The sequence below is a fragment of the Rhinolophus sinicus genome, chromosome 7 (assembly GCF_057876585.1).
Source record: "Rhinolophus sinicus isolate RSI-liver-muscle chromosome 7, RSI-T2T, whole genome shotgun sequence".
Taxonomy (NCBI): domain Eukaryota; kingdom Metazoa; phylum Chordata; class Mammalia; order Chiroptera; family Rhinolophidae; genus Rhinolophus; species Rhinolophus sinicus.
The window spans coordinates 49,910,630-49,938,484 of record NC_142507.1 but is presented as its reverse complement, the minus strand read 5'-3'; the positions used below and the strand labels follow the sequence as shown (position 1 = coordinate 49,938,484).

The 27,855-nt window shown below is 51.7% G+C and overlaps 1 protein-coding gene across 2 annotated transcripts; it reads right to left on the bottom strand.

Moving 5' to 3' along the window:
* Positions 1 to 258: 258 nt before the first annotated feature.
* PHGDH (phosphoglycerate dehydrogenase) lies at positions 259 to 26,713 on the bottom strand. Of its 2 annotated transcripts, none has more exons than XM_019730578.3 (12): positions 26,431 to 26,713; positions 18,843 to 18,994; positions 17,261 to 17,326; positions 15,498 to 15,552; positions 15,308 to 15,406; positions 8,136 to 8,268; positions 7,467 to 7,615; positions 5,838 to 5,990; positions 3,665 to 3,797; positions 2,610 to 2,740; positions 1,422 to 1,659; positions 259 to 582 (listed from the first exon to the last, which is right to left on the bottom strand). In XM_019730578.3, exons 1-12 carry the CDS (start codon positions 26,566 to 26,568, stop codon positions 428 to 430), a joined length of 1,602 nt encoding a protein of 533 aa, XP_019586137.2. In that variant the 5' UTR covers positions 26,569 to 26,713; the 3' UTR covers positions 259 to 427. The 2 variants fall into 2 exon arrangements, with proteins under 2 accessions (XP_019586137.2, XP_074174746.1); XM_074318645.2 differs by lacking the exon at positions 26,431 to 26,713 and adding an exon at positions 24,779 to 25,068.
* Between the last annotated feature and the right edge of the window lie 1,142 nt (positions 26,714 to 27,855).

Below are 27,855 nucleotides of genomic sequence, written 5' to 3'. Positions count from 1 at the left end.
TGCACGTATATTACAAGATGGAAGGGATAGGAACAGGCCCCTCCTCACCAATCATGGTAGGCAGCATTTCAGGCATTTGTTCCTGTAAAAATGCTTCTGAAAAACCTGAGATGGGAGGGGGTTCCTCTTCAGAGCACCCATATTCAGGTATAGCTTCCCCATTCATTGCTCTCTCACCCCACAGCCAAAGCCAACCCCATGGCTGCTGCAAACGCCCTCTTGTGGGTGTTCCAGGTAATGACAACAGCAAGCCGCAGGGAGATTTGGGGGTGAGCTCTTTATTAGGTGGTTATTGCTGTACTACAGGGTCAGACGAGGTCTGCAGCATAAGCAGTGTCAGCCCCAGGAATGTGATCTTTCCCTGGTGATCACAGTGGGCAGGTTTCTTCACAAAAGCCCTAGAGGCTGTGCCTGGTGAGCCCTAAGGTTAGAAGTGGAACTGGAAGGCCTCCGTCACGTGCTGCTTCCAGGCCTCCAGGCTGGGCAGCATGGAGGAGATGCTCATGACGTGCCAGGTCTGCCCGTCGGACACCACCGAGGTCTGGTAGGACAGCAGTTGCACGCCTGCCTCTGCCAGGAGCCCTGGGAAGAGAAGAAACCCCTGGTTGGCATGGAGAGTGGGGGAAGGGGTAGCGAGAGGCTGGGCGTCTTAGATTCCTAGGATCAAAGCTGCAGTGGGGGGTGATGGTCTCAGAATCAAAGAACTGAGAGGGGGAACAGCAGGGCATCTGCCCAGCTTCCCTCCCCAACACCCTGACCATCAGGCAAGGCGGGGGAGGGAAGATGAGCCGCAAAGCCAGAGGCATCCCTGCCTTGCTGGCTGCCAGCTTTATCTAGACCAACAGCGAGAGAGAAAAAGGGGAAAGTTCCTCTGGGCAGCTGGCAAGGATGTGAAATCAGGCCCTCTGTGGACTCTCTGCCAAACTGGGAAGTGCTCCAAAACTCCCAGGGCACCAGGCGACTGGGGCAGGTCAAGACGCCCATGACACTGCAGGGGGTGTGTGACAGGCTTTGTTGTGGTTGGGACAAGGAAACCAGGGGGAGGAAACCTGCATGCGATGGCTCTGAGCTCGTTCCTGGGAGCTGGCCCCACGGGCAGGTCCACCAGGCAGGTCCCCTATGTGTGCTTAACAGGACAAGCAGCCCAGTTAACAGGGGCGCTGGGGGCCAACCCGTGACACACTGTGCTGTGATCTCAGATAAGGCACCTCCGTCTAAACTCCCTATCTCCTCCCCAGTGTTCTGGAAGCTGGCATGGCAGACTTTCTGTCTGCTGTAGTGCCAGAGATGCCCTGAGGCTGGAGAGGAGCTGAAGGAGGCAAAGGTCTATGGAACCCAATCCCAGGATACACACAGACACACACTCACGCCCCCGACCCTTGCCTCAAGGGCACTGGCCAGCCAAACAGGCCCCTCCTCACCAATCATGGTAGGCAGCATTTCAGGGTCAGAGGGCTGAGCCCGGAACAGGAGCAGGGGCAGCCCTCTGCGGAGAGGCACTTCCGGTCTGAAGACTGCTCCATTGAGTGCCTGCAGCACAGGTGTGGTGCCCTGGACCAAGCCCACCACCTGGTAGGGGGCACCTGCCAGGGCCACGGTCAGGAGGCCGTCCCCGTAGGCCTGCTCCCCTGGCATAGCAAGGTGGTGGGAGGTGGTTACCTGCAGAGAGAAGGCAGGGAGGGGGCAGTTACACCTCCCGGCTACCACACACCCACCACCCACCCTCTCCCTCGGCCCAATGACGGGTTTCTAGGGCTTCAGCCTGGCAGGACAGGATGGTCAGCAGTTCAGGGCCAGGGGACCAGGCCAAGGGGCTAAGCCTTGTACCTCTGAACATGAGCTCTCTGGGATGGTCAATGCCTCCAGCAAGGGAAGGAGAGATGTGCCAGGTACAGGTCAAGGCTTGGAGGGGAGGGTTGGGAACCAAGGAGGAGGGAGGCAGAGATGTGAGAAGGGCCTGGATTCATAGGCCTGCCCGGGAGGTACATCCAGCCTGGCCCCTCCTGCTCACTGCTTCCTGCTCACTGGCCTGATCAGGACATAGGAATGGGGGAGAGGGGGGAGAGTCAGGGGGGAGTAATGTGGGCGCTCTACTGCCCACTGCTTCTGCCAGCTCCCGCTGGCTGAGAAACACACTTTGATCACAAAGGGAACCAGAGGGAAAGATGCCAAAAGGGAAGCCACAGGGACAGCAGAGGCTAAGGGTATGTGTTGCGAGCTCCCAGAGTTTACGAGACACGGTGCCATGGTGAAAGGAACAGGGGATGGAGTTGGAGGCTGAGCATGCTGGGCTGACTCTCAGCTTCCGGCCAGAGGCAGCCTGGCTTCCTCAGTTTCCTTGGCTGTGAAATGGGGGTGCTGCCACCGCCTCCCATTCACAGAACACTTATACTCAAGCACTTTCACACGTTACTGGTTCACTCATAGCAACGCTCGGTGGCAGGCAGTACCCCACGTTGCAGGTGGAGACAGTACGGCTGCCTCTCACAGGGAGGCAGTGTCCATGGCAGGACGTGCCTCCAGGGCTCCCCACTCATTAAGCAGGGCTGTCAGCGTGCTCTGAACATGTAGGGGGAGGGCAGGGGAGGGCAGGGCAGGGGGGCACGCACGTTGAGGCCAGCCTCTTTCATCAGCAGCTTGGCGTTCACCAAATTCACATCTGCCTGATTGGAAGCGTCTTTCAGGAGGCCGACACTCACAGCAGGGCTCAGGCAGCTCCCGGCGTTCTTCAGGGATGTACCTGCGACCGAAAGAAGCCACCAGAAGGGCATGTTTATTGAGCCGCACAGGAGGGGCAGGAGACCACTGGCATCTAGCTTTGGGTCACAGGCTCCTCACTGCCCTGGGGTCCCCAAGCCTGGGCAGTTCTGCTTTACTCTGGGGGGCAGAGAGCCAGCTGGAGAAAGACACAATGGGGAGTCAAGGGCAGGACACCAGGACACTAAACTAGTCTAAGAAACGGCTCTCCAAAACTCAGCGCAAGTCTCCTGGCCCCACACACCTGCCCTGCCTATCATTCTCCAAGCGGATACTTAGGGGACTGGAGCTGTCCCTGGCCTGTCCGGCATATCTGGAAGGGGCTGGACCCACTGCAAAGGGCCAGAGCCTGCAGTCACTGAGGGGCAGGCAGAGGGCACTGTTCTCGGAATTCCCATTCCTTGGCTGAACAAATGTCCCCACGGCCATCATCAGGCCTTCCTTTTATGTCACAGGGCACCAAATGTCCCTGTCACCTCGTCTGGAACACCCATCTAGACTCTTCACACATGAAGAACCCACACCTCGGAGAAGGGAAAGCCACACAGCAGGTAAGCGACAGGGTCAAAACCAGAATCAAAGGTCCTGTCACTTAACCCAGGACACTAACCCTAGCCCCTCTTTGTAAAACTCTTGTCTCTTGTGGAGGTCCCTCTTGCACCCCAAACCTATAAATCTTAAAAATACTGCACAAACGTGATTTGTGAAAGTTCAGTATATTTCCCAAGAACTTTTTGTCCCTACTCGACAGTGCATGAGTCGCACTCAGAGAGAATGTGACCAGTGGAGTCACAAGATCAAGGCCACCTCGGAGTCTGCTACTCTCTGTGACCTGCAGCAGACATACACAGTGGAGTGCAGAGTCCAGGCCCCTCTTCTCCCTCCCTCAGCAGTGTCCCCAGCTCACCCTGTGTTACCACCTGGATGGTCCCTTTGGGGGACCCAGCCCAGGCTCGCATGAGTGTCCCCAGAGCTTCTGCCAGACCAATCCAAGGCTTGGTTTGTGGAGAGAAGGCACTGGTAAGGGCCTGAGCGTTTACCTGCAGAGAGAGGGGAAACAGGGCTGAGGTCAGGAAGAGGCGGGACAGGGCACACCTGTCCAAGCAAGGTCTTGCAGCGAGCCAGGAGGTGGGACAAGAGAAGTCAGCTGCTGGGAGCAGAGCCCAAGAGCCACACGACAGCTGGCTGGGCTGAGTCTGCCGCAGGTGGAGGAAAAGTACACAACGAAGAAGCCCCCAGAAGCAGGCACCCCACGTTTCCGGTCCTCTGTGCTCATCGCAGGTCTTGGTCCTTTTTAGAAGACGGGCAGGTGGGAGGGCTCCAGGAGGTCAGGTGCCTTTGGGCACCAACCTGATCCCAATGTTAGTCTGTGTCTAAGATTGGAACAGAATTGAACTGAAGATGACACAGAGAAGAATTAGGGAGACAGGTATTTCCTGTGGGACAGAAAATATCCTTATTTCCAAATGCACAACATTCTAAGACCACCAGCTGCTTTGGGTAGAGTTAAATTTACCCCAGTTTAACTATTTTGACCAAGAGATTGTCTCTCTTAAGTAAGAAGGGAACCTTTTGTGGTTCCATTTGATGGAGCTGGTGCTAAGGAGCCCTGCACAAAAAAGCCTGGAATGCCACCGCTACCTAATGACAACGTGACTAACTCCCAAAAGGCTGTCTGTGGAAGGGCTGAAAGGGAGAAGCCACACCGACTGCTGGCAACGGTCACAGCCCAAATCTCAATCTGGATCGCAACCAGCATCACATGGGAGAATGACCCTACTCAGAGGCCTTCATCGTGCAAAAGGAGTGAGAAAGAGCGCCCCGTCCTGAGAAGCCAGACATGCAGAGAGGAGGCACACAGATGGACAGGCCCAGTGTCCCGGGGCCACCACCACGCTCTCTGGGCGGGCCTGCCCCACCACAGCTGTGATGACTGGCCCTGAGGGGTCCTCCTGCAGGCGGTGGCTGGCTCCCGTCTTTCTCAGGATGAAGAGGGCCCGGTGTGGAAGGGAGGGAGAGCGGGCTGGAGAGCTGGGCTATCAACCCAGGGCTGGCAGGGCTGGCCCAAGCAGCCTGTGTGTCTCCTGCCATAGTTCTATCCTCAGCAGTGAACATTCCTGGGCTAAGGGTCATCCCGGAAGGTCAGGGGTCACCTCCAGCCCTGCCCCCACCCTCATTCACTGACTCTAATCTTAGACTATTGATTAAATGCTCAGGGCAGAGCCAGGTGGCTGCAGAGATGCTTACGTCCTGGTTTTCTGTCCTCAGAGAACTTAGAATTTAGTGACTAAGAAAGATATAAACTCACGCAGCCTTAATAATAAGAGCACATGCTGAAGGATTTGAGGGAGCCGGAAAGGCCAAGCAAGTCTTGGTGAAGGGAGGGTTATGCCCTAAGGAGAGCTGTGCCTTCCTTATTCATCTCTGGGGCCCAAAGGTTATGACACTGTCTGGTACCCACTGGAGCTTGAGGAACATCCACAGGTGGAATGAGACAAGAGTTGAAGTATAAGTCAGGATAGACTTGGAGGAGAAACACATGCCCGGAAGGGCCCAGTGAGAAGCAGGGACATTGAGCCATGATTTGGGGAATGGAAGGGGGCAGACTGTCATGGCGGTGAGTGCCAGGGTGTAAGCTGGACACCATCAAAGAGGTGCTCAGAGCTACGAGGAGTGTCCTAAAGGGCTTTCTCCATAGGCCACTCCCCAGCTCGCCCCCACTCAGTGTCCAGCTGGCACCCCGGACACACTGCTTCCTTCTCAAGGCATGTGGGGAACAAAGGAGCCTTTCTTTAGATACTGGCCCCGGGAAGAACTACAATCTCTTAACAAGGCTTCAATGTATCAGGGGTAAGCTGGGCTCCCTGGTGCCAGGCCTGGGCTATCAAAGCTGCTGACAAGGTAGCTCCTGCCACCCCACCCAGAGGCTGGCTCAAATGGAGCCCTTATGTTCAGCTCCCAGGGCTGAATCTGGTCACCGCACCCCCATTCATCCCCACTGTCACCTGTTCCATCACCAAGATGCCTCCTCCCACTCTGCTCTCTAACCTCTGGGCCCCACTTGACGTGGTGATACTTACAACCCCCACTAGCGATTTCCCCTTCACCATATCCACGAACTGGACCGCAATTTCCTCCCCACAGCGGCTCTGGGCCTCCCTGGTGCTGGCACCCAGGTGGGGGCAGCTGATGACGTTCTCGTGGTCCACCAGGGCTCGGTCGTGTGGTGGTTCCTGCCAGAAAGAGACACCTCTCAGTTGGCTGCCATGGTCTGCCCCAGGGTGTGAGGGAAATTAGAAGGGAGGATGGCAGGACAGATGTCATCTTCTACTTTTATTTTGTCAGGGTGACCATTGGACTCAGTCACCAGCTTCCTCACGAATGTCCATTCACCACAGCAGAATGGACAGAGCTATGGACCAGGTCGTAACCTCAGCTCCATCACTTATTACCCATGTGCTTTTGGTGTCTTGGGTTAATAGTAGTTACCGCATAACATCATCATGGAGATTACACACCAGTTACGTAAGTGGTTCTCAGCCATTGGTAGCTATTGTTGGTGTTAGTGTTTTCCTCCCCCCCACCCCGCTACATCCTTACAGCACTTACTGTCATGCTCTTTGCAGACAGCCCACAGTGGTTCTCACAACAGGGGGCCCACCTGGATGCCTCCACCTCCCACCCCAGTATCCCTCCCTTCCACCCCTTCTGCTCACTGAGCATCAAGTATTGCCTTTGGGAATGTTACTTAGGCTCTTCTCGTCTGGTCATCCTCCCCAGGGCTCTGTTGGCTCCCAATGGATTGGGGCCACGTAGCTCTGTGAGTCCTGCCACCATTAGTACTAAGTGCTCTGAGGAGGCCGAGGAGATCAGGGGAAGGTGCTGTCCAGGGAGGGATGCAACACAGGGAAGGGACAGCCACACCCCGCCTTCCGGGACCTTACGATCTAGTAGAGAAATGTGGCGAGAAGCACAAACCCAACGTACCGTACACCCTGGGCAGGGCCTAGACAGTAAGTGCTACGGGAGCTCAGAGAGGGCTGGGGACTTGCCAAGGTCACACAGCTCAAATGTAACCAGCAACCCCCGCCTGCCCCTTCCAAAGTCCACGCTCTTTTCCCTGGATCTCTGATGTTTTAGAGAGGCCGACAGGACTCAAGTGGAAATGCACCCTTCATTACTCCATCTGGTGTGAGGGCAGGGGGTGGGAAGTGGGTGAGGGAGACCTAGGGAGCGCAGCCCACCCTGGGGACCAAGGGAAAGCTTCTAACCACTATCCTCGGGCTTCTTTCCCTCCCCAGAGGGGAGGAAGGGCAAAGAAAGCCAATAGACACTGGGTGGAATCGGCAGTGGGGTCCACTTCATCAGAGACCCGTGTGGATACATTAGACCCTCTCTCCCTGCCCCAAATCCTCAACCTCAGAACTGATTTGCTGCAGTCGTCTCTGAAGTTATCGACATGGCAGGAGGCGAGGAGCCTGAGACCAGGAACTGGGTCCCATTTAAAACTTGAGTTTTGCAGAAGACAACATGGCTGCTTCTCCACCAAGCTCTGCAAAGGCTGCTCAGGCCAAAGGTGTTATTTTTGGCTTACATTTGACAATTTCTCCCTTTTACCATGGACCTAGAGACAGGGACCCAACACCGCCCTGAACTCCTCCGCGACCGGCTTCTCCCTTCCTTCCCACCCGCGGGCGCCAGGCGCTTACCTCCGTGAACACATCCAACGCGGCTCCACCGCACTGACCAGACTGCAGGGCCCGGAGCAGGGCGCCTTCGTCCACAATCCCTCCCCGGGCACAGTTCACCACGCGCACCCCCTTCTTGCACTGGGCGAAGGTGCTATCGTTCAGCAAGCCTGGAAGGGAGGAAAGAGTGTTCTCGTGGTGATGGTGCCGCGATGGTGCCGGGATTCGGGCTCCCGACCCTTCCTCCCGGCCCAGCTCTTCCCCACGGGCCTCCTTCCTGCAGCACAACAGTCTCTCTGGTCTCGCCTCTCCCTTCTCAGATGCTCTGGGGCAGGAGTCTTTGTGCCAAATAAAACCAGACTCAGTTTAGAAACATCCTAGAGGTCCCTGAGATATTACTGCTTCAGGTGTTTCCCCAAACCACAAACGCCTGCAGTGGCCCTAGCAAGTACCCAGGGGACACTGCTCGATGGCATTGCCTCAGTTCACCCAGACACCCGCACATTCCCACACGGCTCCCCCCACCCCCATCTGACGAAGGGCATCAAACAAAGCATCATAGATGCTGGCGGACCTGGTGGGGCCCTCCCCAGAGGCGGTCACCAGCGTCATGGAAGCCCCGAAATAGGGACCCACTCTCATCTGGTCGGTGGCTTCTCTGGCCAACCCACAAGGTAGGGACAGGCCTACCTGTCGTGGAGGGCAGGAGAGGAGTGTGCACAGTGATGAAATCGCACAGAGGCCAGATCTCCTCCAGGGGCAGCTGCTGAACACCGAAGGAGGCCGAGACCTCCGTCGAAATGATGGGATCATACCCTACAGTCTGGTCGTAGGGGGGGAGGGAATATTATTATTAATTATTAGTATCGGTACTGCTAATAATGGCAAGCATTATTGAGTCCTTACTATATACCAAGCACTACGCTGAGCCTTTTGCAGATACCAGTTTACTTCTCACGGCAATACGATGGGGTTGGTGCTATTCTCTTTTCTACTTTAGAGCTGAAGGCAGCGGGGCTTACACACTAGGAGGGGCCAGGGCCAGAGCTGAAAAGGAGGCTTGTCTGCCTCCAACCTCTTATCCACAAATGCAAGAGCGGCTCGTGTGTGGTTCAACAAGGTGGCGCTCAGAAGCCCTTAGAGAGTAGGGAGCCCACATGAGGGAGGATGATTATGGGGGAGCAGTAACACAGTCGTGGGGTACAACCAGGAAAGGGAGCTGTTGCTGCAGCTGGAGAACCTACAGGGCCAGAAAACCAGCAGGTGCACTGAGTAATTCAATACTGTGAGGAAGAAGGGAGGGAGGGAGCAGTGGGGCTGCCGAGCAGCGCTAGGAAGGCAACAAGGGTTCCTCATCGGGAAAGGGGGTGAAATACCCACACTGACACCTTTCTTGAAGTTTCTTCTAATAAGGCCTAAAATGCATCCAGAGTTAGAAGGCATAATGTGCTGACTCATCACAGGGAGGTACAAATGACTAACAATTGATCCTTTCAACAAGGCAGGGTTGACTGGAACGAGGAATGAGGACTCCAAGAGGAGGAAAGGGAGACATCGAGGCACTGTGGATGGGGAAGAACCCAGGAAGAACCTTGGTCTGGGGAGGAGGTGGGCCCCCAAAGCAGAGGGGCCTCCCTGAAGCTGCTGAGAAGGAAGGAAGGTTGACTCCTGGGAGATGGGGGCAGGCTGTAAACTCAGGGGTGTGAACTTCATCAACCTCATGAAATTGGCCAAAGATCATCACATATTGGTGACAGGAAGAAGGAAAGTTGGAGAAGGCAAAGGTCAGAGGAAGGAAGAGAGGATACAGAGTCATAGCTAATAACGGCAAACATTTATTTAGCATTTACTATGTATCAGGTCCTTTCATCTAACTCACATCCAGTGGGTCAGGTACTGTTATTGCCCCGTTTTATGGATGAGGAAACTAAGGCAGAGAGGTTAACTGGTTTAGCCAAGGTCAAACAAATGACGAGTCGTAGAGCTGGGGCACAAACAGTATTCTGACTGCAGGGTCTGCACTCCTAATGACCACCCTGAGCAAACAGAGGCAGAACGAGATGAAAACATCTCCTTCTACATCAGAAATAGTCTCGGGTGCCAATCACGCATCTCTCAGCAAGGGCAATGCTCTAAAGGTTACCAAGCCAGCACAAGCCTCTTAGAAGGATTTGCAACCAGGTATGACGTATCTCCCTCTTGCCAAGACCTACCCAGGAGGCCTTCCCAGAGCTCCCCACATCAGCAACATTGGCCGGGGGTAAAGAGGTGTTGGAAGCATAAGAATCTTCAAATGCATTGATGTCCTCAAGAAGGCTGGACAACCAACTGACACAGGCAGGTCTGCAGGACCCAAGAAAGAGCCTCTGAGTCAGAATACCTGTGTCCTGCCTTAGTTGCTGTCAAGCTGTGTGTCCAGGCTCATGTCAGTGCCCTCCAAACCTGGGTCCTCCTACGTAAAGGAGGTGAGTAGATGATTTCACAGTCACCTCTGGCTCCAACTTTTAATACACTATTGTTTGAAAAGCAAGTTCCCTTCACCCTGAGTGGAGATGCTCGGAGCTGCCCAGGATTAAACAAACAGAAATAACAGAAAGCATAATACTTCAACACTGGGTGGTGGAATTCATCTTCTTTATGCTTTCTGATACTTTTTAACTCTTCCCCCCCATCATGAATTTCTTCCGAAATCAGGGAAATTAGAAAAGAACGGCAAAGAAGATTGCTGTATCCAAGTCAGCACTTCTGGAGAAGAAAGTGAAAATGATCACGAATTAAGGAGTAGCTTTTGGATCACATTCTTCCTCGCCCGCCTTGTAGAGCAAGGAAGGCCAAGTGGGCCCCACCCAACCATCGGGGGAGGTTTTGGGGAAAGATGTGCCTCCCCCATGCCTTTTGGGATCACCTGCTCGTGCCCACATGGCGATCCCCTCAGATATAAGCTACTCGTTTCTCGTGGGGAGAGTAAAATGTCCAGCGCAGGAGAGAGGGCTCTGCCCTTGCTCTCACAAGTCTTCTTTGTCCGCTGGCTCTGAGGCTGGCTGGAACAATGGCCCTGTTCATCTCTAAGCCCGATGTACTTTTCTCACGGGGAGTAGGAGAGGAAGGGGACCCCAAGAGAGCTCACAAAGCCAAGCCTGATGGAGTGATTTCACACAACTCTATTGCCCCTGGAAATGCCAAGAAACAGCAGGGGCTGCCTGAAGGAAGGGTCCCACAAGCTGAGCCTGGCCCAGTGCCCCCACCGAAGGCACCTGGGCTAAAGGGGAGTGGATGGGGAGAGGAGATAATCATCTTCTACAGCAGTCAACAGGCCTGGACTCAGCTTTCTGTCCGAGTGAGGCAGTATCTCGTTCATCTGCAGGCAATCGCAGGGAAAGAATTTGACCAAGAAAACCCATTCTCATTTTTCACCACAGACACTCAGGGCAGACAGGAGCTGAACTCAGCTAGGAGTCAGAAGACCATGTTGTGGGGAGTTGGTAGGGTGACATCGGGCCCAGGAGACCAACGCCTGAGTAGGGTCCTGATGTGTCCTGGAAACGGTCACATGTCCTCATGCACAGAAGTTGGAACATCATCCAAAGACTAGTCATTCCTAGAGAGGAGTCAAGGGAAGACGCACAAAGGGCTTCCCCATCTCAACCTCAGCCCTAGGACAGACTCCTGACGTTGGGGCAACAAAGGAACCCTAGCTTTTCAAGCAGTACTCCAGGGCGACCTCCTAGCGGGTGTCACAGAAGGCACCTTTGGAGGCTGATCATGCCTGTGGCAGGTCCCCTGGCTCGGCAGTGGGTGGAGGAGAGCAAGGCCACCTTCAAGACAAAGGAACTCCAACAACAAGCCCAACAGCCACACCCTCTCTCTACCCCACAGCCAAATTGTGGGCTTAGCATTGGAACTTTCGCCCTGACAATGAAATCTTAAACAGAAGCTCAACATCAAACCAGATCAGTTCTAAGCGGCAGAGGTGAAGTCCCAGAGCCCCACCAACTGTGTCTTCCTGCTCTCTTTCCCCATGTCTCTAAGGCACACCTTTCTAGAACCTGAGGCTCTTGGAAGAATTTGAAATTCACCGCTCTAGGGCTGTAGGAATTCCAGTTATCAGATTGAAACAGGAGGGCTTTTGTCCTGAGCAAGGCTGAACACAGTGAGATGACGGCAGAGCTGTTCAGCTCGCACGGATGAGGAACGAGACAGCTGCGGCGGTGTGGGGCAAAGGGCACCAGATTAGAACACCAGGCGACCCACAGTCTGAGCTGGGCCCACCTGGACTAGTCCGTTTATCTTGAGCATATCAGAGACCATTCTTGAGCCTCAGTTTCCTTATCTGCCACTGGGATAATGGTCCTGCCCCCACAGGGTCCCTGGAATGCAGTATCTCATACTGCAGACCTCAGGACACATTAGCTTGACCCGAAAGAATCAGTGACAACTGGTGCCTCAGGTTCAACGTCCACCCTCGGGGCTAAGCCAAATTCATCACAACACCCGCCACACAAAGAAACTGTTAAGAGATACGGGTCTGCTCTTCACGGAAAACCTTGGTAAGAAAAATGCAGGGCATAGCTCCTGGATGGCGTGGGTCTGTGAACATATCGTAGGGGGCCATGACAGCACAAATGAGTTGAGTCTCTGAAGTTATTACCTGTTATTTAGCAACATTATTGAGAAAAGGTTTCAGACAGAAGACATTGTAGAGCGTACCAGGTGGCTCAGAGCAGGTCAGCAGCTGCTCTATGGTGACACATCAAGTCCCCGTCTAGGCCTGTACCAGCCAGCAGTGGCAGCATCCACGTAGGTGGGCTCTCCCACCACCAACCCCCCCCACACACAAAGGACGATAAAAATACGACTACTGCTAGCCACACTGCACTTTTGTCACCCAAAGGCCTTCTCCCCTAGAAAAGCTTTTCATAAGGACCTCTACACCCAACGCTTGTCCAGTTGCTTTTGGGGCCCTTATGTAAGGGCTCTGAGATATATTGTAGCTAAATTTCCTGTTAGGGTGCCCAACCATTTCAGCCTCTCTGTGTCTTTTAGGACCTGATCCTGCCCCTCTCCTTGCTTCCTGTCATCCACAAATGACACATCATCCAAGCTGTTGATGAAAAATGGTGGAAAAGGCAGAGGCCTGCACCATCCTGTACAATCTCCCTCCAGACTGAAACGGATCCATCCTTCAACCAGTTAGAACACTAACCCCTTAGCACCAAGCTCACAGTCTCCATGGTAACCCCAGGGGCATCACGAAAGACCTGAGCAAGGTCTTGCTAACGCCCACATTTGCAAACAATCTACATGTCCATCGTGAAGGGAATGGCCAAATAGAGAATAATTTATCCACACAACAAAATTCCACACACCAGTTTAAACTGGCGGCAAATCTGTTCGTGCACAGTATTCCATTCTCTCCAAATATCGTTTGCATTCTATGCAAATGCACAGAAGTCTGAGATACCACACGCCAGACTGACTACCTGAGGAGAGGAGGGCTGGAGACCCTTATCTGTACTTCAGTTTTTATGAGAATGCCTATGTTTTACATGATTAAAATACCATTTTAAATACTCGGTACGTGACATCTTGGGATTTCCAGGCTCTACCTGTTTCATAAGTTTCCAAAGAGGGAACAAAGGAAATTTAAAACAACTTGTGTTGAGGCGACACTGATCACTCTTTCCTATCTGGAAGCTGATAAACCATCTCTTTCACCATTTGTTCAAGGATCTTCCTTTCTTTGCCTGTTAGGAAATCTTGCTCTCCACAATGGCTCCAGCATTAACCAAGATTTAAGGAATGCAGGTTGATAAGCTTTCTGCCTTGAGACAGAATTCACCTGGACCCAACGTGTGTTGGGGAGCTCAAAGCGTGCAGCTGAGTGTGAAGAAAAGCCAACTGGGTCATTCGGAACGGCCAGAGCCAGTAGCTCCCTTGAGAGGCTGAAGTGGGAGAGACAACTCAAGACAGATTTCAGGGGTTTACAAACAGCATTGTCCCAGAAGCAAGACAGCCCAGAATGACCCTCCGGAGACAACTGGACAGAAACTCCCAAATGAAGCACACAGGTCCTCGGTGCCATGCTGGGAATGACACATGCGGGCACGTCGGGTGGGGTGTGCCCAGAAATAATACCCTTCCTCAGCAGGCTCTAGACATCTCTTTGAATCAAACACATGTCTGAGGGGTATCAGTCACTTCACTGCTGATGCTCATGGTCCTACATGCCCCCCGGCCTCTGGGAAACAGCCCAGGGCAGTGCTCTGAGCGGTGCCAGATGGACAGACAGCCTTACCAATCACTTCAGTTATTCAGGAAGTGAGGTGGGGCTTTTTGTCTGGGTTAAGTCACTGCCAACGTCTCAAGTCCTTCCCTTGACAATGACTGTCCCTGAGTTAGAAAAGTCCAATGTGCTGTGGGAAGGGGTGTGCGAACGTCATAGAATGGCCACTGGGCCTGGGACCTGCACCCAAGTCGCTGTATCATCAGTGACACCAACACTCACCTGTTTGACTCTGTGTGCTCTGCATTCTCCTTAACCCTGACCCCTGCTTTTAGATGACCGGAATTCCCGTGAGCTAAACCTTTACACCTTAATCCCTCACAAAAGAGAACGGAGGAGAAAGTGCTCTTTGGGGCTTGTCACACCTGGCCAGCCCTGCACCCAAGGACGAGGCTTTGGTTTTTCCATGATCAGTGAGTTCGGCTGGGCCGCACCTACCTCTTTCAGAGACCTAGAAAAATGTACCTTCCCTTTCCCAGTGCTCAAGCTCAGGAAAGATGTCTGGCCGAATTAAATATAAACCCGGTGGGGAATGGAGACAGGAGAGAGAGGAAGATTCTCAGTGAGGTATAATGGGATGTCCACCTGCGTCCTTGTCTACCATCCATTTGCTGTAAGCCCTTCGCAAAAAAATGCACACACCCCAGAGGTCAAAATAAAATGAAGGGTTCAACTACAAGGTCCCTTCTAACTCTATGAAGGTGGGAGGGACAGACAGAAAGGGAGGGAGCAGGGGAGAAACGGAAAACTCTGTAAGTACATTTTTCAGAGACCTAAAAGGATCTGATTTTCAAAACTATTTTCTTTGATAGTTAAAGCTTCCCTGGTGGCAGTTTGAACCCACAATCCCCTCAACAGCCACAGTAAACATGGGGACCTCCGTCAACACCCCCAGCTGCCTTGTCACTCTAACCTATCCGAGCACCCCTGTGAATTCCCCACTCTTGGCTGAGTGCCTCCCCCGCTTTGAGAGGTCTCCTGGGGGTGGCACTGCTATGGATGCCAACCTTCCTTCAACCGGAAGCCTACAGCTTCCAGGATAGCATGACGCAGGGCCTTGGGGAGGGGGAAGATTTCTGAGAAATGTGTGGGGTTTTCCAGCTGCCATCGGCTCTACAATCGTATCACAGTGTACAGACCAGCACCTTTCAATCTCTTCTGAACAGTGGAGAGCAGCTAGAAGATGGACGGCCAGTGGCTCTACTTTAATTGCTATAACTTTGCTCCTGTTTTCTGAATTACCACAGGTGACAGACACAGAAAAACAAGGAGCCCTTGTAGTCTGGGAGGGAGGAAAGGCCGGCAGGATACAGGACCCCTCTCTGCTCAGGGTTATCACTCAGCCCAAAGCTGAAAGACCTCCACAAAGTATTCCCAGATTTTGAGTTCAGGTGTCCACGTTAGCAGGCCAACGCTGCCTCCCTCCCTGGCTTTACCGCCTATTAAGTCAGGAGCTCTAAAAGGGGGCATGGGGGTCAGACCCTCCTAGGACAAAGCCTTCAGCTTCTCTCAAGCAAAGCTGCCTCTTCCCAAATTGCTACAGGAGGCCCCACATCAAAGGGGCCCACCGATCTCTCACCTTCATCCCAAAGGATTGCATCCGGGTGGCCACCTCTCTCCCAATTCTGCCCAGGCCAAGAATTCCCAGGGTCTTTCCACTCAGCTCTGTTCCCATGAACTGCAACCAAACAGGCAAAAACGCCCAAGTCAGCACCAAGAGTGGAGCTCGGGCACCGAGCCAGGCGGGTGAAGCAAGGCCAGACACTCACCTTCTTCCGCTCCCATTTGCCCCCCTTCATCGAAGCTGTTGCCTGGGGAATCTGCCTGCAAGGACAAACGCAGGTTCAGAGGGCCCACGCAGACCCCTGCCAGCCCAGGAAGGAGGTGTGACATGGTTTGTACAGCCAACACCTCTGACCATCATTCTCCCGGGAACCAAGCTCAGCCTGGGCCTAGGGGCTCAGGTTCAGAAACACTGAGGAGGGGAGAGGTTGTGTAGCAGAGGGAGACGCTTGGCAAGACCTGACTGGGAGCCCTGGGACTTCTTTCTGTCTCAGCTAGGTGTCCGGGAGGAGGTTCCTATTTCACCCCAGCCTCTGGAGTAGCAATCTGAGTGACTGTGGCCACATAAAAAGCAACAGCCAATCCTCCAGAGTCTGTAGGGGTGATAAAATGGGGTGCTGAGGGACTCGGCATCAAGTGCTCCTGAAGTTCAAGGATTTTCATTTTCCCCTTCCATCCAGGACCACAACCTGCAACATCTTCTATAATATCAGGAGACAGCGGATTACTTGGTCTTCTTGGAGAGTTTCTTAAGCCCCAACGGTCTCAGGCTAGATTGGGGTGGATGGGTACCACAGTCCACACACTTAGAACTTCTGCTCCACCTCCTGTCCCAACACCAAACACACACACACACACACACACACACACACACACACACACACAGCCTATGTCCTCCTTGGTAACATGCAGGCCTGAGTCTCTGCATTTTCTGGAAAGGACAAAGGAAGTTGGGGCAACATTAGAGGTTGGACAGTAAGACACGTCACGTGGGACATGGTCATCCAGGCTTCTCTGGGAGCCAAGAAACAATGTTTAGGATGTTGAAGGGAAATCTCCTCTATTTTAGACATCTTCTAGGAAATGTTAACACATCAGCTCACGTAAGGCTCACAACAACTGCACAGCGGGAGGCACTGTGCGGGGTACACACCCCGCCCAGCATCACCTGCTGGAAACAGCTGAATGACTCAAAGCCCAGGAAGACACCCCCTCTAGTCAGTCTCCTAAGTATTTAAATAAAGGTTTTTCTGTCAGCCACAAAACCCGGTGTGTGTGTGTGTGTGTGTGTGAGACATTCCAAAATTTGGTTGCTGTATTTCCACTTCACTGACTTCTTATTTGAGACATTTTTTCGTGTCTACCCGTTATGAGGACTTCCACCTGAGGGTAAGGCTGAGAGGGGAGCTAGTCTATGATCACGGACTCATGGGTAAACTCAGCAAAGCTTCAGGGGAAGAAACTCCATGTCACTGCCTGGCCCATCAGGCCTCAGTTCAGGAAGCTGACAAAATGCCTCTGACCTAGTGAGACAGAGCCCTCACCTGCCTCTTCTCAGTTCTGTCACCTGATCTCTGCCCACCTGACTCCATGGTGCTTGTCTAAGATGTACATGGAGCACGAGAAATCCCGACCCTCCCTCTAGCTGCGGGTTGTGGAACCGCTCCAGGTTCAATACTTTAGGGTCCTCACCAGGGCAGACTGGGGGGACCCCATGTGGGCAAGGGTCCTCGCAAGAATTAAATGGTAGCTGGCCTGATTTACAGGAGGAGGAAAATGTAAAAGCAGGCAAAACGGGGAAATCTGCATTTCTTGCATTCCCCTCTCTTTCATTCCCTGTCACCGTTCATAGCAGTCTGCAAGTCGCCAAGCTGAAGTGTTTCTATGTGTCTCTGGGTCACTTTGCTTGGGGAGTTGTAATAATTGACATACCAGAGGGACTGGCTCCGCTGAGAAGTCCGGGACTTACCTGGCCAGACAAATGATCATACCACAGGTAAGCTCCGCAGCGCTGAGGCTGTTCCCATTGGGGGTGCTAAAGAGCAGAGAAAAGAGGGGACATCAGTGGGTCCTGACCAGTATCCTCTCTCCTGTCCCACAGAAAGGCCTGGGTGCGTGCTGAGCTCTCGCCCCTGCTCCAGGAGCTTACCTACTCTGCATACAAGCCCCACATCACCGTCCTGGGTTTCTCTGATGTACCCCTGCCCACATCCCAGCGCTGGAAGAACACTAGCTTTTTGTTTTCTGTGCAGCAACCTCCATTAGAGAAACACCTGGCCTCTCTACCCAAACTCCCTTCTCCCGAGGATTGGGGGAGAAGTGTGTGGCTCAGTCCTTTCCTCTCTCCTCTCATTTCTGCATCCACCTGCCTAGAGGAAGAAGCAAAAATCCCCTGCTGTGCCCGAGATGGATGAGCAGAGGTCAGCCCATTGCCCGCCCACCTTCACCAAGTTGACCTACCTGGCTTTTATTATTATAGTAACAAAGCCACTAATTTTATCTCCACCTGTTTGACTTCTCCTCCTAGCCCTCAACAAGTTCTGAACTGAGAAAAGCTTCCTCACACCTTAATACACACAGCAGTGCTGACTGTGCCCATTTTACAGGAAGGAGAAGAGAGATGGCAACGTATGAAACTAAAAAAAAAGTTGTTTTTCTTTTTTTGGTTTTGAAAGAATTTATTAACACACATGTTTACCCTTCTTCTTCCCCTACTGGGTCTTTTCATCTCTGAGAATGAAGGAATGAAGGTTATAAGGAGAAAGAGAGATTCTATTAAAAAAAAAAAAAGTCACAAAAAAAGAATTTTCACAGTCTGTCTTTCCACAAGACCAGCTGGCTTCCTGGGTCCCCAGTGAACAGGCTGGATGGGGACGCTAGAAGAGGTGCAGGGTCTGCGGGCAGCTGCCTCCGGATGCAGAGTGAGAATGTCAGATGGGTTACCAGTTAACATGTCTAGTTGGATATGGCCCTCAGTCAGATGATGGGTCAGTTAACCCCTCCCCTATAGGGGGAAGTGGAAGGAAAGGACTTGAGGACCGTGAGGGTCCCCAGGGAAGAGAAAAGGCTTGAGGACCGAGAAGTGGACTGGGGCTAGTCTTGCCTCACCAGCTAAGTGCCAGACAGGAGCCAGAAAGGAGGGTCACCACACATTGGCATGTTCACAAGACCTTTGCCCTAGGTTTCTGCAAAAATAGCTCTAATGGAGGCCCTTTCCCTCTTGGCCCTGGGGTGTGAAAGAGCAACTGGGTTCCCGGCTCCAGAGGGGTGCAAGGAAGTGAGGAATAGAAAGAATGTAGAGCCACTCTACTAGCAAAAGTCTTGCATCTGTGCAAGGAGGTACAGTAGAAAAAGCACAGCTACCGATACCTGACCCCAGAAGGAACCCTAGAGGGGAGGGTCAGAGCTGGAGCAGAGCAAACACATACATTCACTACCATCCTTCTGACTCCCAAACCAGGCTGCAGCCCTACGCACATCTGTGGAGTAGGTTTGTGAAGCATTTTGAGATTACAAAGAGTCTCAATGTCACCCCAGCCTCCACAACTTACTTCATGACCAGCACGCCCTTCCTCGTGGCGGCCTCCAGGTCCACGTTGTCCACACCTGTGCCAGCCCTGCCCACCACCTGGAGCTTCTCTGCCGCGTTGATGACATCAGCAGTCACCTTGGTGGCCGAGCGGACGATAAGGCCTTGGCAGTCCTGAGGCAGAAAAAGAAACATCTGGGTCCACAGAGTTCCTCTGGAAAACCTTCTAGCGCTTCTTTGAGCAAAGTGGGACTCCTACCTGCTGGCTGACTTTGGATATATTCAAGGGGACGTAGGCAACGGGAGTTGTGTATTGTTTACACACCTGAGAGGCTCCACCATCAGTCAGGCCTGGGTTCAAATCCAAGCTCCATCCCTGACAAGCTATGAGCTGAGCTTCACCCTCCTCAACTGGGTGAGAGGAGGTGATGACATAGGACAGGGGTAGCACCCGCTCGAAGGACATCACCTCCTCCAGGGACACCGAGTGACTCAAGGGAAGAGGCGGGATGGAATTCTACTCTGGAAGGCCCCCTGCCTGGCACACAGAAGGTGGGCAATAAACGCTGATTAGCTGAACGAACAAATACAGTGAACAAAAGATAAAACCATTGAAAAAAAAAATTTCCTAAAATAGAGACCAAAGGAAGTGGGGGAGGGGAGAACAATTAAACTGGTCTAGAGTTGCTCTGATACCCAGGCGACATTAGACTAAAAATATATGTGTGAAAAATACGACCTTCTGGATTCATCATAGCCCCTTTCCTACGGCTAAGCTAGAGACCCCACGACAGTCTTCTTTAGGATCATCCAGAATCCCGGGGTGTCTTCCCAGAATAAGAATATAACAGGATACTGTAGCCCAAACACGCAATGAGAAGCCTCAAGAAATGGAGTGGGTGAACAAACACACACTCTGCCCCAAACTGGCTGTCCCAGGTAGGTGAGGACGCAGCAAGTGTCATCACACAAGCTGCAAGCTGGGTATCGGGGCTGTGGTTCTAGTTCCTGGTCTGCCAGCGGCAAATCCTGTAACCCCTGGTCCCCATCTATAAAATAAGCGCGTTGGGACACATGGCCCCTCGGGTCCCTCCCAAGTCTGATCTGACTCCTGTGAGCGTAGGTCTCTGTATTTTCCTCGGTGGAACGCTCAGCTGGATCCCACGAGAACTTTCTCCCTTGCCTCCCCATCGTGTGGGTACTGGAGAGAGAAAGCTCAGTGGGCAACTGGTTCCCAGGCAAGGGCTCCACTGTATTTACTGTGCCCAGAGCCCAGGAACACGTTTGGAGAAGTTACACAGAGCGAGAGAGCAGAGAACTACTTTTCTCCACCGAGGGGAGAAGAGTAGTGAAGCTTACCCTGCAGCAGAACATTTAGATTTGGAGAGCCTGTAATGACTGTTCAATAGAGTTGACTGGGGCTGTGCCTAACTGCCAGAGGCTCAATGCAGGACCCCTCACAGGCACTCCACGCCCCTTTATCTTATGTCCGCGATGCTGAAATAGAACCTCAAAATGTGAGGTTCAAAGAAACATTTGGAAGCATCTGGCCCACCTCATTTCACAGGTGAGACACTGAAGCCCAACAAAATGAAGGCCGCCCCTTTCTCCTTCTCCCCTTTTCATTTCTTCCTTCCATCCACAGGCTGCCTGCCTCATACGTACGTATCTGGCATTATGCTAGACTCTGTCAACACAAGGTAAGTTACGGCCCTACCCCTCAAGGCGCGCACAGTGACAGATACATCAAAACTCACCATCACGTGTGTATGGTGTGGCCTCCGCATGTACAAGGCATGGGAAGGTTAGAAGAACCAGACAGGAGCCACCCCGTCTGGGCAGACTGCCAACACCAGGTGGGACCTTGAAGGTACTCTGAAAGCCTCCTGTACAGCAGCCTAGATGAACATCAGCCAATGCGTGGGCAGAAAGGGGTCACTGCTGTCTGTCCCACATTCAAGTCCATTGCTCTGGCTCCCAAGCAAAGGATCCCCGCCCTGCCTGGCCACATGCTACCAATCTGTCAAGGCACAAGAAGCTTCTCTTGCGTGAAAACTTTGCCAACGACCCTGGATCCCATCACTGCCTCCCCGTATTTTTGTATCATCCATTTCACATGTAGTTATCCCTCTCACCTGCAGTTTGCTTTCTTCGTCCCTACTTTACGTACCGAAAGCAAAGATTATTTTAATAGTTGACATTCCATAGAATACTCCGTTGAATAAATGAACCCAGTGATTTGAGAGGCCCAAGGCAACCTCTCCTCACTATTCTCCTCACCCCACCCCATCATCCTTCCCCAGATATTCAAACATGTGACATGATTGAAAATCCAGCATCACAAATCCCTTCTCTTGACTGCGATAAAGAGGCTTAAGACCTACCTATGCGAGCACTCAAAAACTGATTTTCTGAGCCTCCAGAATTGTTAGAAATAAATTTCTGTTCTTTATGGAGGAGGTGGGGGGAGAGAAAGATTGATTTCTGAAAAGGGGGGACAAGTTGGGAGGGAGCCAGGAGAAAAATGTTCAGAAAACTGGCAAATCTATCAACACAACCAAATAGGCAAAGAGACCCATGTATGTATGGGAATTTAGAAAATAATAAAGGTAGAATTCAAACTGATGGGGGAAAAGGAAAATCTATGCAGTAGATGGTATTAGGAAAACTTGGGAAAAAAATATTGAACTGTCTCACTGCAGATTTTTAAAAATCCAGATGAATTAAAGATTTGTATACATACATTTAAATTTAAAATCATTTTAAATTTCATAAATAAATTTAAATAATTTTTTAAATTAGAAGAAAATGTAAGGGGATATTTTTATGATCTCGGAATGGGAAAGTTTCATCAGCAAGGTACAAATCCCAGAAACCAAAAGAAAATACTGACCAATTTGATTACATTTGAAATTTAAACTTCTAAAGATCCCATAAACTGTTAAAGGCAAGTGACAGGCTTGATCTGGAAGAAACTCCTTGCAATATATATAACAGAACGAAGATTCATCACCAAAAAAGATCGAGACTTCCGACAAATCAATTTTTTAAATGATAAAGAACACAGTTAAAAAAAATTTATATATATGCAAAGATATAAGTAGGCAATTCACAGAAGAACTAACAAAGTGACCAGTAATTTATAAAAACACTAGACATCAGAGAAATGCGAATTTTAAAATGTGGTCTTTTCAGGTATCATACCGGCAAAACGAAATCTGATAATACTCAGCGCTGGAGGCCATGTAAGGAAATCAAAGTGTAAATGCCACAACCTTTTGCAGGGCCATTCAGCTGTGTGTGAGCACATTTTTAAGGCCTATTCCTTTACTACCAGCAATGGCACCTTAGGTTCTGGTAAAATAGTGAGAAAATGAAACCTCCTTTGAAGTGGTCAGCCCCGGACCAACGGTCGAAGTTCAACTGACAAGAAAGGGGCAGTGACCACCCAAAGACTCACAATCTTATCACCTTGCCTCTCTCCTATCAAGTTCTGGGCCCATATCTCAGACCCACTCCTGCTCCCTACACGCTACCCCATCATTCCTTTTGACCTCAGGGGTCTGGCCTACTTGACTATTCTCTCCAAAGCTGCCACCACCCTTCCCAAACCTTGGGGATCTGCTTCCCACAGAACAGAGTGGCTGTGGGGGAGACACCAGGCTCCCCAGCAGTCTACCCCATCTTGCAGGCCCTGAGGACAAGCTCAGAAACAGCCCTAGTTTTTCTTTAACTATCACAGCCTCTCTATGGAAGTATCACCCTTCTCAGCCTCTCTATGGAAATATCACCCTTCGGCAGATTTGCCCCGCAGGCTCTCTCTACTTTCCCCTCAAGGATGGTGTCCCTCAAGCCAGTTTTCTTGGAAGCCAGAAGTCTGAAGAGTCTCCAGTCAGACCAGTATAGACGTGCATTCATTCAGAGCTTGCCTGTCCCAAGAGAACACTCTGCCTTTGGAGACTCCCTCCCAGCAGACCCTGGTCCCACCACACGGGGCCAGAATTCACTAGCTTCCAAGGTCTCTTACACCTTTCACTATTCCTGCTTCATTCAATTATACCATCAATTGACTCATTCAATAAGCAAGTATTTATTGACAGATGTTATCTCCCGCTGATCCCTCAAAACCCAGGTACTCTCAGGCATCATTCCCTTCTCAGGCCACCTGTCATCCCTCCAAAATTTGCCTCCATGCCTGCTCCTCTCTATTTATGCAAACTACCGCCCGTTGCAAATCCGCCATACAGTTCGCTGTGATTCTCACTTTTTTCTCCAGCATCCCAAGGTCCCCGTTGGCACTCCCAGGGCAGAATGGACCTCTCTCGACACTGCACCCATTCTGCTGTCAACTGCTCTCTGACTGTGTATCAGTGTGTGGGAACAGGCAGAAAAAGCGCTCCCTCCTCCCTGTCCTATCCCTCAGCCGGAAAACTGCCGGTCACTGTTGTGCTGGATTTATGGCTGTTCCCGACAAACTATGCTGACTCAGCAATGGAAATCCATTCACGTTACTCAAGTTCACACATGCTTCCTTTACCAAGGAGGACAGGCTTGGCCTTGGGCTGATTCTAGCATTGCTCGTGCCTCCGACTTAAATCATAGAGGAAGTCAAAGAAACTTTCCAACTATAGTAGGTGCCGGTAGGTGCTGTTTTACACACTACGTATAATCCTGGTTAAGTAGGTGGTTATTTCACTTTTGCAAACTAAATCCTAGTATACAGGCTGGAAGTTGCTTTTAATAGAGCCTTTCAAAAGATGGACTCTGGCATGGAAATTGATTCCCTTCTTTATTTATCTTTCTTAAAATTCTGAGATAAGGATGTAAATAAATGTATTACCAGCATGTGGTCTAGTGGAGTCTGACCAGCACTGCTATTTAATGAAACAGAATATGGACATTATTTCATGAAACTTGAGTGTGTGTCCACATACGTATGTGTATACTGAGTTACGATGTAAAATGAATTTCTGATTGTGGCTCATGGTCCAAGTTCAAAAGCCATGGGTCCGTGGTAAGATTTAAGTGTTCCTGTATGTTAGATTTAAGAGGAGACACATGCTGATAGAAGAGGGGGTACACAGTCTAAGTAAGAGTTTTGTGAGTTCCAAACAAGATGCTTTATTATTCCAAGCTGATGTTTTCCAAACATTTTAACTAAGACCCACAGTAAGAAACACATGATTAAATTGTGATTTTAAATTCACATACCACCCCCCACCACCCCCACCCCGCCACAAATTCCATGCCACAATGCTCGCCTTACTCTCTGCACAGCTCTGTTATTTCTTATTTTGTTATTATTATTTTGATGCTAATCACCACCCATTAAACCGACTTCATTACCCAATCAGTAATGGGCTAGCTGTGACTTGCTTCAAGTCTGAAAAGGACCGTTCTGGGGAGTGAGAGAGAGCAAACTGTGCCTGCTCAGAATACCAAGCAATGGGAATGGAGGCCAGGCCTGGTTCAGGCAGGCGCTGGCGCTTCCTTCGGTACTAAAATGATTTCGATGGTGGAGGGCAGAATCATTAACCCCGACGCCTCTCCTTGCAGCATAAAAAGGCACAGTGCGGAATTGAGGACCCTCCAGTGGGCGACCAAAGACACTAAACGGAACTCTGCAGCGAATGTTTTACAAACACGCCAAGGCTGGGCGCTCCCAAATAGCTCAACGATGCCTGGCAGTCGGTAGCCAAGAAACACCCCTCCTCTCCTGACAGTTCGCAGCGCCTTTAAAGCGTCTCCAAGTTTCAGCTCCAAACGCCCAGCACCAGCCGAATTCCCAACTTCACTGAACCCCTCCACTACTGGCACCTCTCTACTACTGGCGAGGCCTCCCACTGTTCTCCATTCCGCACTTACCCCCTTCCTGGCCCCACGCCCCGCCCCCCTCCCCGGGGTATAGCATTTCTAATTTCCATAAGAAAGCTGGAAGTGAAGGCCACCCTTTCCAACCTCGTGTTCCAGTGGAGATGGGGGTCAGGAGCTGGGCTAAGGTCCAGTCCACTGCCTTCTGGGCCCTGCCCAGAGAGCCACGGCCATTGATTCCATCCATGCACAAGACGAGATGACTAGTGAGGCGCCTGCCTCCTTGCGGTCCTACCGTGCTCCTAGGATCAGGTCCTGAGCCCTTACACCCCACCTCGTCCAGGCTGATCACCCCCCTTCTCTCCACTTCTGCAGCAGCCGGGCAGGCAGTCGCTAGGCTGCTGAGTGGTCTTTCAGCACTTAGGAACTGTGTCATCTGGTCACTGGTCTCAGTCGTCGTTTGGCCAGGCTCCCGCACTAGCCTACAAGTGTCTTGAAGGCAGGGACCGGTCGGAAACTTCTCTGAATACAGGACAAGGCTAGATACCCGGATATGGCATATGGGAGAGGAGGGGGATGGGGGAGGAGGGTCCATGGGGAACCACAGCCGCCGATATGAAATACCAAGGCAGACGGGGGGGCCTAGGCAGTAGCGAGGACCATGCGGTTGCGGCACAACGAAAGTAACAGCAGCTGCCTGGTTTTTGATTAAAGGGCCTTCAGAGAAGGGGAGGGTGGAGGGGGTGGATCCGCGCGGAGGCTGGTTGAGGTTGGTCAGAGGCTACACTGCGGGGTGTGGGAGTTGGGGGTTGGGGTAGAGACATCGGGGTGGTGGGTGCAGTAGAGAAGTAAGAGGTACAGGAACTGGAGTGGAGAGTTCACAAAATAAATGACACAGATTGGACGAGGCCACCAAACCTGGCAGAACCCTTACAAACAAGGCAAAGAAACAGGAGAAGTAGGTTGCGCTAATTACATATCACAACTAACCGAGATACATTCCTCAGAAAGGTTTGCTAAGAAATCAATTTGCTGGGGGCGCCTGGGATGGGATTCTAGTCCACTCTGGTCATTTCTGACCAGCGATGAGGCCAAAAATAAGGCCACCAGCCGGGGCCGCGGGCGAAGGCTAAGTCTGGGCCCCATCGGCGGCGGCCTCGTGCGCTGCCCCAGGATCTCGGGCGCCCCCCACCCGCCCCTCTTTCCTCTGAACTCCCAGGAAGCCGAGGGGCGGTGAAAACTCGCAGCAGTCTTGCATCAGACGAAAGGCGGGTACATCTGCTGCCTACCCTGCAGCTTCTCTAGCAGCCACGAGACAGGCTGGGGCTGTGCCAACGCCCCCCAGGGAAGGCAGGAGTCTGCCGTTCAAGCCAGGGCTTGGTCCGGGGAGGATCGCGCGGGTCCCTGGCTTCCCATAGGAAACACACTTTTGCGCCCCTCCCCCGGTGCCTCGTGCAGCGCTGCCACAGCCACTGCGCGCGAAGGCGCTGGCGAGCGGCGCTGGCATCCCGCGGGCAGACTGCAGGACCCGGAGAAGCCTACACATTGCACTGCTCGCGGGGTGGCAAACCAACGTGAAACGCGTGGTTGCAAACTGAACGGAAAGTTTGCATCTTGCAGCCCGCCGCCGTTTGTTCCTCCCTCCTTCTCCCCCCTCCCCTCCAGCCCCAAATCTGGAGGCCCCAGGCCCGACCGATACCAGGGACCGGGGTGGGGGTGGGGCGCGCCAGCCGTGGCGCGGCCAGCCTGTTTCCGCGGAGGATGCCACCAAGCGCGTGTCTTTCTCCCGCTGGCCTTACCTGCAGCTCGGCTATCAGCTCTTCTTTGCTCAGGTTCTGCTTCTCCACCACCTGAAGCCCTCCATCTTGCAGGATCTTCCGGCAGCAAGGGTCCAGGCTATCGCTGATGAGCACTTTCCGTAGATTTGCAAAGGCCATTGCTGGAGTCGGCCTCGGAATGAGAAGCTCTTCCTGGGCAGAAATACCTACGCTGAGAAGCTGCTGTTCCGGCGGTGGAGCTCGCGTAACTGGGCAGGATTCGCGATCTCCCGCTCCCCCTTTATCTCCCCCGCTTGCTCCTACCATCTCCTTTTGATTGGACAGAAACGCTCCAACTCTCGGTGACTCCGCCTCCTTCGTTAGATTCACAGCCTTGAGTTCCCCGCCCACTTTATTATTCTCCAGGAACGAATTTCTCAATCTCAGCCAAAACCCTTCCCTACCCCTGGTGAACACCGAGAAGCACAATTTATGCTGACTAGCTGATTTATATCTGAAATACACTAAAAACGATTCGTTCTCACCGTGAGAGAAATGTCTCATCTTCTTTCCTCCTAAGGACTCATTCATTAACTCCTGAACATGCCTTGATAGAACACACCCATTACATGCAGAGCATTGGCTGGATGCTGAAGGGGGCTCCAACATCAAAACGACATGGCTACTTCCCTCTGATGGCCTAACATCCGAGAGTACTAAAGACACAGACGCAGAAAGTTAAATAATAAAAAGCAGTAGAAAACTGTTTCTGAACCTCACAAAACAATGATTAATTCCAAACATATGATGCAAAGAGAATTCTGAGTTTAAAAGGGAGGAAGGACCTGGTTTATTTAGACCAGCCAGAATATTCCCTGTTTTCCTCTTTCTCCACTTCCTCTCTGGTAATGAAAACGAAGAAAAGGAAAAAGATGTCAGTCTGGACTGATTTATATATTGACCGAAGCAGCACATCCCAGCTCCTAACAACTTTCTGTTTAAACTCCACGACAAACATGCGCCCCTATGCCTCACTTCACAGAAAGATTGAAAATTTCCATTTTGGATTATTTCTCTTCTTTATTATTTTCAATTATAATTGACATTCGGTATTATATTAGTTTCAGGTTGACAACATAGTGATTCCACATTTATATACCTTGCAAAGTGATCACCACAGTAAGTCTAGTGACCATCTGTCACCGTACATGGTTATTATGTCATTGACCTGATTCCTTAGGCTGTACATTAATTACATCCCCATGACTTATAGCTGGAAGTCTGTAGTTCTTAATCCCCTTTCCTTTTTCCACCCTCTCCTGACCCACTGGCAACCATCAATTTGCCCAGTTTGGGATTACTTAAGGCCACCTAAGATGAGAAGCAGAATCAGGGACGCGCATAGATGAATTAAAATTCAGTTTTATAGACATATCAGTCCAGGTAACCATTGTGGGCCATTGTCCT